Source organism: Oncorhynchus mykiss, chromosome 10, assembly GCF_013265735.2.
Source record: "Oncorhynchus mykiss isolate Arlee chromosome 10, USDA_OmykA_1.1, whole genome shotgun sequence".
In the NCBI taxonomy this organism is placed as follows: Eukaryota; Metazoa; Chordata; class Actinopteri; order Salmoniformes; family Salmonidae; genus Oncorhynchus; species Oncorhynchus mykiss.
The window spans coordinates 52,262,705-52,275,220 of record NC_048574.1 but is presented as its reverse complement, the minus strand read 5'-3'; the positions used below and the strand labels follow the sequence as shown (position 1 = coordinate 52,275,220).

At 41.9% G+C, this 12,516-nt stretch overlaps 1 protein-coding gene across 5 annotated transcripts; it reads right to left on the bottom strand.

Moving 5' to 3' along the window:
• Window positions 1-208: 208 nt before the first annotated feature.
• stk36 (serine/threonine kinase 36 (fused homolog, Drosophila)) lies at window positions 209-10,866 on the bottom strand. 5 transcript variants are annotated; one of them, XM_021618981.2, is made up of 20 exons: window positions 10,511-10,866; window positions 10,232-10,372; window positions 10,014-10,091; window positions 9,748-9,878; window positions 9,079-9,328; window positions 8,762-8,855; window positions 8,486-8,646; window positions 5,768-5,949; window positions 5,410-5,569; window positions 5,164-5,280; window positions 4,770-4,946; window positions 4,389-4,480; window positions 4,181-4,244; window positions 3,982-4,092; window positions 3,724-3,798; window positions 3,520-3,637; window positions 3,148-3,274; window positions 2,795-2,978; window positions 1,450-2,490; window positions 209-825 (listed from the first exon to the last, which is right to left on the bottom strand). In XM_021618981.2, the coding sequence occupies exons 1-20, from the start codon at window positions 10,592-10,594 to the stop codon at window positions 727-729; spliced, it is 3,486 nt and encodes a 1,161-aa protein (XP_021474656.2). In that variant the 5' UTR covers window positions 10,595-10,866; the 3' UTR covers window positions 209-726. The 5 variants fall into 5 exon arrangements, with proteins under 5 accessions (XP_021474656.2, XP_021474657.2, XP_021474658.2 ...); XM_021618982.2 differs by having other exon boundaries at window positions 5,410-5,548; window positions 10,511-10,865; XM_021618983.2 differs by having other exon boundaries at window positions 5,410-5,545; window positions 10,511-10,865.
• Between the last annotated feature and the right edge of the window lie 1,650 nt (window positions 10,867-12,516).

The window sequence follows — 12,516 nt, the reverse complement described above, 5'->3', positions numbered from 1 at the left end:
ATAAACAGATTTTTAGAATATTATTTTGTTCTGAAAACTTGCTCACTTGGCCACCTGTAGTTTTTTTGTTTTACAATTGAGTTATTATACTTCGTTAAATTATGATTTGAATGAATGCATTGATAGTGTGTGCATGTCATTTTTATCTAATTATTAAAATTGTTTTACCTGCTTTTGAGCCAAACTATCACAAATGTAACCCTTGTCATTACACACAGGAGGGTTTATTAATACCAGTGCATAACAAATCAAAAGTCTTCGTCAAGAATTACTTGAAAACTACCTTTTTACATAGTTAAACAAAATCTATCAATTTATGATAGGCTTACACTACATACTTTATTCAAATTCAAAGCATTACAAATTACATTACACTTAAAAAACTTGACTTACACCGTACAAGTCCAGACCACATTGCCCAAACTAAACAAATCAATTACGCACCTTTCAATTCAAGAGAGTAAAACATGTTAACAAGCTATCCCAAATTACAAATGACAATCCCTCAATGTAATGAAATGTACTTTTATCTTCTAAAACAAAGACATAAAATATTGATGGCAATAATTTTATCAACCAGCACAGATGAGTTATGGGTAGGGGATATAACATCCGGCATCCAGCTTATACATTGAATCCCGGTATTAAGGCAAAGGCAGACGTGCTGATCCACAAGTCTGATCTTACCAAATATACACACTATTCTCTCACTCGCTGCATTGGACTTCATAGCAGCTTGATGATCTGACAGTAGTCACACTGTGGAGGTGCGACATGCTGTGAAGCCTGACGAAGTTTCTCACGTGCATCAAGGGACAGCAGAGCCTTAAGGCACAGATGAAAGAGGTTGGAATATGGTCTTAGTAGAGACAGAGTTTGTGTATGTGTTAGAGAGAGCGAGAATGTGTGTGTGTGAGAGTATGTTTGTGTGAGAGAGTATGTGTATCTGTGTAAGCATGAGAGTGATAAGAGAGTGAATGTGTGTGTGTGAGCAGACATGCAGTGTTGCATCCAGAGTTAAATTACTAAAGGCAATGGTGAGTAAAGAAAGTTTTGGTGTTTGATCATGACATGAGATATGGCAACATTTAAGAAACTCAATAAATTATATAATAGAAAGACTAAATAAAAACTTTTTGTGTAAGCAATGGGTTCGGAGGGGATAACATTCTACAACAGCCTGGCCTCAACACACTGAAAACAGTTTTAGAAATGTAGAAAGTCTAATAACTACATAAACACTTCAAAGAGTAGTATTATTTGCATTCTAAATTAGATAACAAGCCAGTTATTTTTTTATTTTATTTTAAAATGTGTGTTAGATCTCATGGAGGATATGAACCCATTTTTCTTTAAACAAAATTAAGTTTGATCCACTGTGACTAAACTATTCTATGGTGCTTATATTTATTTCAATGTCTACCCCTTGGTAATATCACCCTCTATTACCTGTCGTAGTGCATCCTGTTGGCTGTATAAGCTCAGGGTAGCAACAGCCGCTTGTTGGACTGTATGCTGGGAGTCGGTACATGCGGCCTGTAGGAGGAGAAGGGGCACGTCTCCCTCCAGCAGTGAGGCCACACCCCCTTCCACAGCAGCCATGTTGCCCAGGGCAGCGCAGCAGTGGCGGCGCGTCAGGGCATCAGGGTCCGCTATGAGGGAGAGTAGCTCAGTTGTTGCCCAATTGGCTTCCGCCATCCATCCACTTCCATCCCCCTGGTCTGCTACTTGCTGTTTGAGTGTTGTGGATGAGTCTCCTCCGTCTCCTACCAGGGACTGGGAGGACACAGTTTTGTCTGGCTTGCCCTTCTTCCTGTCCCGGGCTGTAATAGGGGCACTACTGTTCTCTCTCTCATTGGCTCTCCGTGTTCTAAACTCTGCCTTTCCAATAAGCCCCAGCCAATTGCCCACAGCCTTGCAGGCCATCCTCCGTACGGACGTGGAGGGGTCGTGGAGACAGCCAATTATGTCTCTGAGGATGGCGGGTTGCAGCCGGGTCCATTGTGGGTCACTGGTGGAGGGAGGAGTATGAGGTGCAAACGGGTCCAGGTTACCTAGCAGGCTACAGGCAGCAGCTCTGACCCTGTCGTCTGGGTGAGCCAGGGCCTGGTGCAGGGGAGCAGGCTCCAGATAGAGATGAGGGGTGGAGGGTCGGGACCTGGGGGAGCAGCGGGCAACCTGGGATAGTAGGGTGAAGAGCTCCACGGCCGACCCCCACAGGGCTTCACTTTCAGGCTTTAGCAGGTCAGAGAGAAGGGAGCTGGCAGTCCTAGATACAGACACTGGGTGCCCAGCCTGGTCCCTGACCCTGGAGGCTGGGGCCTGGTCTCTTCTATCCTCCTTGGGGTCACTGCTGGGTGGAGAGAAGAAGCCTTGGGCCCTGGCGGCGGCTGTGAAGCAGGGGACAGAGCGGCCGGGGTCACACAGCAGTAGGCGACATAGCAGAGAGAGAGGCAGTTCCAGGAGAGACGGAGGAACGGACTGGATAACCTGATCCAGAACAGAAAAAAACAAACACACACAATCCAGTTCAACCATCAAAGACACCAGACATTGAACAACACAATGTTCTCCCAATGGTGTCAAGACAGCAGTGTGGTGGAGTAGCAGTTGTGGGATGTGTGACTAGAGCAAGCGGTGTCTTAAATTGCATCAGTCACTCGGTATGTCAGACAGACATATCAACAGAGGGAGATTAATTAAGAGTGGGGTCTTTGCACATTGTCAATATATACTCATACATCCAAAGGCTTAACAATGTTCTTGTAAGGGTGCAGTAAGGGGAGAGCCTGACCTGCAGCAGGCCAGAGACAATGCCAGCGCTGTGGTACAGCTGGAGTAGTCTGTCCATGGTCTCTGAGGACAGGTCCAGGGCAAAGGGGAAACACAGCAGGTGGCAGCTCAACACTGATAGGCTGTTCACACTGGAGTCACAACCCCAAAGCTGGCCGTGAGTCTCGTCAGACGGCCTGGAAACACTGGAAAAGAGGCACTCTCCACATATCACCACCGTAACAGTATGGTATTGATTGACTGTTGATATGCTATAAGTATTATTAGGACAATCACAAGTGAATAAGAAGATGTGTTATGCAAGAAGACAGCTAGACTGAGAGAGAGCGAGAAAGAGATGGAGAGGTCACTAACCATTTAGTGGTGAGCAGGTGGCCCAGGGTGAGTATGCAGTTTGTGTCGCTGTCTGAGAACAGGGGAACACAGCAGTACGGGTCCCTGGTAAGGACAAAAAGGCCGAGGGACAGGAACACATACAGTCCTGATGGGAGAGGAGATGGAAACCATTTATATTGGATTGGTGAGAGCTCAACCTAAAACTTGTCAAAAAAAATGAAGGGTAATAATAATAACAATAAGACAGAATTCCAGAAAATAATTGTTTGTTGTTCAATGTCTTTTTTAAGTAGGCAGGGAAACAGATTAGACAGACGTTTCGGTTTTAGCCTTCTTCATTGTGTTCAACGTTGGTGAGAGACCAACATCATCAGGTAGTGTAGTTTATACCATTTGAGGAGCAGAACTTTGTTCTGGCTGATGTTTTCTCCAGTGAAGTACCAACTTTCACCCACAGGAGGCGCAGAATGCTTGGATCCAAAGAAGCAGAGTGCGGAGGACTTTCATGCTATTCAGAGAATAAAAGGGGATCTTTTTTTAAATGGATCAAAATATTTTTTGTTATTGACAAATCTGTATGCAGGCACAATTAACCTCAGTTAGGGTGTGGAGAACCAATGACAAGAAGCCATCACAGAACCCCCAGCCTGATGGTAACGGGACGCGTGGCTGGGAGAGAGAACATTTCAGGGAACAGTCTAGTCAGACACAACAAATCATGTAGATTTTTTCATTGCAAAACTATTTCTAGAAGTAAAAAGCTGTCATACAAATAATTTGTATAAATATTTACACACAAAGATAACACCATTCAATCATACACAATCATTAGCTATGCAAGTCATAGCCTACCTCATCGGAGTCTGAGAGAAGCTTGTTGAGCTGGGCAGTGATCCTGTCCATGCTAACAACCACAGAGACTCCACACTGGCTGAATATGGCCAGAATGGCTGCAGCCAGAGGCTAGATGAGAGATGGAGAAAAGGAGTCTGTCCAGAGCCAATTCAACACGACTAGCCTACTGCATTTCTTTGAGTGGTTTCATACTTACTGCCAATGGGTTAGGGTCAGGCCGAAGAAGAATCTTGAAAAAGGGCATGGCGTAATCTTCCAGTCTACAGTGAGAAAAGGTTTTGTGTCATATGACATTGAAATATTGTTAAACATTGTCATTTTAAACTATGACCTCTAACTATGTAAACGTGCTAAATACAAAAATGTTAAACCACTAAGAGGGGAGAAGAAATAAAGAAACAAACCTGTTCTCTGCTTGTTGCCAGTCACGGTGCTTCTCCCAATAGTTCAAGAGTAGAACAATAACTTCCCCCAGTACTGTCACACTCCATGGTTGCTGATGGAGATTATTAACATGATGAGAGAGACAGAAAAAGCGAGTTAGCAGTTGAGGGGATATCCACCGAAATTAACATTGCAGTCCTTACTGGCACATATTTACTTGAATGAAACAGCCATCAAATAGTTCTCACAATCTCATTGGATTATTGAAGACCAAGTCCTGATCTATGAAAATATAACATGTATACCCAGGGCCCAGCTGTAAAAGAGACCTTGGTCTCAGTCTGTGTTCCTTGTTGAAATAAAGGTAAAATAATAATACTGGTTAATATCACCAAATTAACCTTAACGACCACTGGATTCTCCACAATATCCTGGACTAGGTTGAACAGGAAATGAGGTAGTCCAACTTCCTGTCTAAGTCGATGGGAGTCCTCTGAGTCGGAGGTCAAGATCAGGTTGGACAGGACCTTCAGTGGCTGACGGATCTGACATGCCCCCTCCAGGATACCATCCAATAGCTGACCAAGAACACAGAACCACAGGGTTTATGTCAAAGAAAACATGTGAATAAACGTTATTGATCCTTAGAGGGGAGATTGGATTTGTCACCAGCATAGAAGACATCCCACACTTTACGGTGTCATTGAATTAAAATCACACCAAATACATTTTTTTCTATCCAACTTGAATTCAACTAACTTGATTCTACTGTAGTTGCCTGTAAGTAGTAGTTACCAGGGTTTTGGATGTCAGCAACTTCTCTTTCAATCGAGGTATGATTTGAATGGTTTGGCCGCTGGAAACGGAGGTCTGCTGGATCAACCTCTCCCACTCCTCATCACTGTCAACATCCTAACAAAAAGTAGTAAAGAACCAACAATGAATTACAAACCAAGAAAAACTCATGAAACCCAAAACCCTATCCTAGACTGTGTCTTCGTCACTCAAAGAGCACTTCTCTCCAGCAGCAGTGACACTAACCTGGCTGTGGAGCCGCACAGCACTCAGGCTGGTCCTGGCCTGACCCCGCTCCTGAGTCTCAGGTCGCCTCAGGGCCTGTCGGGGCCCAACCTCCACAGAGGGGAACTCCTGTTCGTAGTCCCGGCTAATCTGACCCCTGCTAGGGACACGGGGGAAACCCCTTTACATTTACATAAACAACTTTTATAAATTAGTAACGTTTCAGGTTGACATCCTTTGTCAAAGCTTTGAACATTTACGATGCACCTGGAGAAGCAACCCTCAGATGTGTGAGTGCTTTCCATTGATCATTTTCATAGAACACACCTGTCTGTGGGGAGTAGACTGTCTGGAGTTTTAAAGGCTCACCACATTTTACCTGTTAGTGGAAATCTCAATGGCAGACTGTTTTGGGGTAAGGCTCAGATTGGCGGTTAATTGTGACAGATCTTGATCCAAACCATCTGAGGGAGCCACCAGGCTGTCTTTGGACAGGGGCTTCACTACAGGTGCTGTCCTTGAAAGTGCCCGACTAGATGATTCAGTCTTTCCGTTTCCCACCTGAGCATAGAGTGTATGAGTGTTAAAGTTACAGTGAATAGAACAGCTTGTCCTTCCTTTCCATTTCTATGTACGTTCATGATTACGACACACACAATTATGATACACATGATACTTTACTTTTACAACATTTCTGGCCTGATACTGTGTGTTGATTCAACAGCTCTGTCTGTCACTTTGTGCACACAGTGTTTGACATTAACCTTCAGACAAGTAGGACAGATTTTTGAAACACAATTTTTACATCATTGTATGATGCAAGGAACCACTTTACAAAATAAAATGCATTATCATTATTATTATTACCATAGAAAATCTGTTTTTTTAGCCTACATTCTACCTATCAAAATACAACAAGGCTCCCTTGGTTGGCCACCCTAAAGGCGTCCACATGCTTCCCAGTTTAGTGGAGTTCGTGAATTTATTATGATGACATTTTGTGACATTTTTGTTTGTTTTGGACTTAAGGGTTTTCTTGGCTTATCAGGCACACAAAAAGTCTATGCCCCTTCGTCAGTGATTGGTCAACAGTAGAGATTCTTCAATAAAGTGTTGTCGTTCAATGAGAGACAATTTGTTTTCATGCACATTTTTTAATAGAAAAATACTGCACCAAACATCTGTTTGAAATTAATGACAGATTTCTTGAGTTATCTTAAATTCATTTGGACTCTTTTGAGGAAGTGCATACTGGCTACTTCGTCTCAAAACGGACAAAGACTACTATTGCAGTTTTTGTTCTAGTTTTTCAAGCAAAGATCTTTTAAGGGAATATGCACGCACACTCATTCGGTTAGGCTAAGCACCAGCCGAACTGAAGCATTCGGGTGCCTTAAGTAGCCTATAAAATATTGCTACACTACAATTAAAACTATTACTTTATGTCTTTATAAAATAATTCCCTCATTCAATTAATCAGGGATCAAATGGCTAAGGTAGGCTACTTCAAAGCAAGGTAACGAAGATATGTTTATCTATAACCTTGTAAGGATAAAATATTCTGAAACTCCCAAAGCCACCAACTGTTAATAAATTAAAGCAATATAGGAAGATATTATAATTTCAGCACTGTTTTGATTGGGACAGCGCCATCGTGATGCTTTGAGACAAGTTTGGGGGACATGTCTTGATAAATCAATCAATATCAGACTTGAGTTTTCACTGAATCCCCATTTGGATATTTGGTTGCAATTAGGTCAGGAAAATTTTAGCTTAATTGAGGTGAGTGCTTATGATCATCCTTAGTCTAGTTTGCTCATCTCAACAAGTGGATTATTTTTCTCTTCACTCCCAACCAAAAACCCATGACATGTCTGATAAACAAAACCACATTGATTGATTAGCCTAACTGAATCGGTCTGTGTATTTGGTTAATTCATCTCTAGCTGGGCAAATAAGTGGAGGTGATAGCTCATCTATTTGTTGTCTCATCTATCACTGATAAGAAACATTTAGCTTGCTAATGTAACCTTAAATAACCTCACGCATATGCAACTCCAAAAGCCTGCAGAGTGTGTGTGCAATATGAACCCGAGACACTTAAAAAAAAAAGAGTGCTAATATTTTCTTTGCCTATCATGATGTAGTCCCAATTTAACACCATACGCCTGCTCCCCCCACTAGTCGTTGAATTTGCGCCATTTGTAACTCATAGAAGGGCTGGTGCAACCAGTGATTGGTGATTGAAAAAGACTGCTCGTTCCTGTCATTGCAAAACAATTGTACTCCGATGCGCTCTGCTGAAATTGGGAGAATAGTGCGCAAATCATTGCATCCGGATGACATTCTGATCAGAGTAATATATTGTTTAAGATAGAGATTTGTGTAATTTTTTTTACTTTTTTTTTTACTTTACTTTTTTACTTAAATCTTTAGTCTGCTATTTTTTTTATTTTTTATTTTTTACTTGTCCCGAGCAAGTGTTCATTTTATTTAATTTATTTCACCTTTATTTAACCAGGTAGGCTAGTTGAGAACAAGTTCTCATTTATAAACTGGCCAAGATAAAGCAAAGCAGTTCGACACATACAATAACAGTTACACATGGAATAAACAAACATACAGTAGAAAAAGTCTATATACAGTGTGTGCAAATGAGGTAAGATAAGGGAGGCAATAAATAGGCCAAAGTAATTACAATATACCAATTAATAAACTGGAGTGTTAGATGTGCAGAAGATGAATGTGCAAATAGAGATTTTTTATTTTAGCTTTATTTAACTAGGCAAGTCAGTTAAGAACAAATTCTTAATTTCAATGAGGGCCTAGGAACAGTGGGCAGAACGACAGACTTGTCAGCTCGGGGATTCGATCTTGCAACCTTTCGGTTACTAGTCCAACGCTCTAAACCACTAAGCTACGCTGCCGCCTCAGATACTGTGGTGCAAAGGAGCAAGACAAATAAATAAATACAGTATGGGGATGAGGTAGTTGGATGGGCTATTTACAGATGGGTTATGTACTGGTGCAGAGATCTGTGCGCTGCTCTGACAGCTGGTGCTTAAAGCTAGTGAGGGCCCTTGCCCAGTCTACCTACCTGTCTGTTCCTCTTGTCCCTCTGTTCCCTGGCCTTGCGCAGTAACCTCCCCTCTCCACCATGTGGCGCTGCTTTCTGTACTGCCTGCTGGAGTTTCAGCACCTGCAGGTCTGGGCTGGCGGCCACTGTCAGCGGGCTGGACACAACGGGGTCTGAGAGAACTACAGACAACAACAACACAAGGAATAGACGAGGTCTCTATGTCTACTATAGAAGCCTGTTATTTAAAAAGGTCTATCATAAAAAGTAAAATATAGAATAAAAAAAGGGTCTTACCTAGAACTCCATCAGCAACAAATGGGTGTTTTAGGAGGTGTGGCCACGACAACCTCTTCTGTGGGTCTTTGGTCAACAAACCTTTCAGGAAAGTCTGGCATGGAAAGATTATAGACAAGCCATGTGGTGATGGGATGCTATCTTAATTAATATACATGAGCTTAAAATCAATAGTTTCAATTCCAAATTGAATTACACAAACTAAATGTTTCACTATTAGTTTTACTATAGTGTCACTGTGAAATGTAGCCTGATTCAGTTTGTATTTCAAGGTAAAACACTGGATTAATTCAGAGTTAACATGGACTCTGTAGTACCATGCAGGTCTGACTCATGGTGTCCGGCCACTTGACCGGGTCTCTGACTATGAGCTGGACCAGCTGAAAGATGGAGTTGGTGTAGAAGGGTGGCGCCCCCGTGTGTAGCTCATAGAGGATGCAGCCCAGAGACCAGAGGTCGGCTGTGTGGTCGTAGGGCTTCTCCTCTACCAGTTCTGGGGACATGTAGAGGGGCGTCCCCTTGATGGAAGTCAGGACCAGGGTGGACACACTCATTGCTCTAGCAAATCTGGAGGATAGGACACACACAGGTACAGTTAAAGGCAGGCAGACAGACAGACTCGCTATAGGGTATAATTAGGCATCATTCTCCACTTGAGTTTCCTCTAGTTTCCTCTTCTCATACATTTAATGAAGAGTGTACCCTCATCAGTGAGATTTCTATAACTGATTGAATCAAAATTCAAAAAAGCACTCGCACATCTGAGCTGTCTGTTGCAGGTGCATGGTAACAATGAGAATACTTGAAAGAAAAGAGAAACCCGCACACTGTTCTTGCTAACAGCTATCACTATTTTTATTCAAGCTTACGTTTTGGCCTTTTGGCCTCGCCAGAGCTTTTCTTAACAGATTGAATGTCACAGCTTTCAACACCACAAAGTTCTCCTTCAACACAAAGGCTGTCCTTTCAGCACCAAATATACTCACCCAAAATCACACAGCTTCACCACCCCTCCTTTACCCAGCAGAATGTTCTGTGGTTTCATGTCACGGTGGAGAATCCGATGGGAATGCAAATAATACAAGGCAGAGACCAGCTGGCAGGCAATATCGCGGACCTTTGCATAGGATGAAAAATACATGCATGAATATCTGCTGTTTGATTGATAATAGGTTTCATTTTACAGTACTTTGTCGTTCTTATTGTAGTACGTTGAGAAATAACCTACTACATCATGAGTCAATGGCTTTACCTGGCTCTCTGGTAAGTTACCATCATCTTCAAGGATCTGGAACAACTCTCCCTCTGCATACTCTGTCACAACAACAACCTGCCATGAATATACAGCATTATCATCATGTTATTAATGAAATTAAAATGTATTGTAGGCATGTATCTTCCATACTAAGTAATAATGTAACGTATAAGTGATGACATTATATGAAGGTGAAGACAACAGCTTTTACATACCTCTCTTTCGGTCTCAAAGCTGTCTAAGAGCAGGACAATGTTCGGATGTTCAAGTCCCCTCATGATGTCAATTTCCCTTTTGAGATTGCGCAGCTCCTTCTCAGAACGGCCCACCTTGGGGATAAACTTTAGTGCCACGACCTACAACGGACCAAAACAAAATGGATGCGCAATGAAAGGGAGCACTACAAGCTATTAATGACAGACCAAGTTGATGTTAACGTACAGCAGAAAGGTCAGTGTGTAACTTTATATTTTCCCAATATACCATATACTCACTTGGCCACTGAACTTTTTACGTCCTTTATACACTCGTCCAAACGAGCCCTCTCCTATCATCTCCAAAACGTGATACAAGTCCATGCTGAAGAGTGTTTGAGAACTTAGCTAGCTCGCTTAACGACGTTAACGTTCGCTAGCAAAACTGTAACATCCACGTTATCCCTCGAAAAATGATAGAGAGGTGAAGTGAGTCGCAGAAACTAGTTATTTGAAGGACCTTAACATATATTAAATTTGCTCCATGAGTATAAAATATATGAATATTTGTTATTTTTCTGCAATGAAGTGCTAACCAACGTGCAGAGGAAGAAAACAAAGAGCGCTTGACCACCTGTTGCGTCTAAAGAAAGCGCCGTTTTAAAAACAGTCTCACAAAGAAGCATAGGGACAATACTAATGATTATTACTACATCGCATGAATTATTTCATAACAAATTATAATTATTGGTAAAATACTTCATTACGTTACTTTGAATGGTTTGTATTAAACCGTAATACATATTCGAGGCAGGCTACTGAGAAGACAGCAAATTTAACATGGGTCCTTAGCCTAACAACCGATTTTGCGTCTCAGTAACCGATGCTGTCAGTGGAGTTGGGCCATATAAATATAATGAATAGATGGATGTGGAAAAAGATAGATAAACGAGTTTTTAAACCATACTAAACCATATTTGGATAAACTACAGCTCTGGATGATCAAAAACGACAACCTTTTTTCAGTTTCATTTTATTGACTTGAAAAATAATTATGGCAATCTATAAAAAAAGTTCCTTATCTCACTTTCTCTCTCTCATACACTCACACACACAGCTGGTAGACCCTGCCAGCCCTAAACCTCAGGTTGGTCTCCAGATGGGGCACAGAACAGAGTGCGCCCAGCCAGCCACCATCTCCCCGTCACCCTCCAGAAACTCTGTATTTAAACATGACTCATGCTTGACATTTGCCATTTATAATAACAGTTGTCCAAAGTTGACCCATAATAACCTGTGCTACTTAAGTCAGGGCATCCACTGTATTGTAGAGGTCGATTCAGTAGGGTTTGAGTACACAGAGGTATCATATTGAGTGACATTTGTATTAAGCGATATGTAAGTGGGATCCACAGGGTCTGAGTATTCTTGTAGTGAGGAGGGGAGATGATGGGTGTCCAAAGGATTAATTTTCTCTGGTGTGCAGGCCGGAGTCCAAGTCTCTAATGAGGACCAGGAGGCCTGCAAAACATGAAAAGATGATGTTCAAGAAAATATGCATCTAATTGTACCCTTTTCATGCACAAGACACGGTCAATCGAGAAAATGGATAAATTACAAAAAGGGCCGCATCAGAAGCCTCTGTACCTTTTTAGACTGTAGAATTCTGCTCCTCATACAGTGCCTTGCGAAAGTATTCGGCCCCCTTGAACTTTGCGACCTTTTGCCACATTTCAGGCTTCAAACATAAAGATATAAAACTGTATTTTTTTGTGAAGAATCAACAACAAGTGGGACACAATCATGAAGTGGAACGACATTTATTGGATATTTCAAACTTTTTTAACAAATCAAAAACTGAAAAATTGGGCGTGCAAAATTATTCAGCCCCCTTAAGTTAATACTTTGTAGCGCCACCTTTTGCTGCGATTACAGCTGTAAGTCGCTTGGGGTATGTCTCTATCAGTTTTGCACATCGAGAGACTGAAATTTTTTCCCATTCCTCCTTGCAAAACAGCTCGAGCTCAGTGAGGTTGGATGGAGAGCATTTGTGAACAGCAGTTTTTAGTTCTTTCCACAGATTCTCGATTGGATTCAGGTCTGGACTTTGACTTGGCCATTCTAACACCTGGATATGTTTATTTTTGAACCATTCCATTGTAGATTTTGCTTTATGTTTCGGATCATTGTCTTGTTGGAAGACAAATCTCCGTCCCAGTCTCAGGTCTTTTGCAGACTCCATCAGGTTTTCTTCCAGAATGGTCCTGTATTTGGCTCCATCCATCTTCCCATCAATTTTAACCATC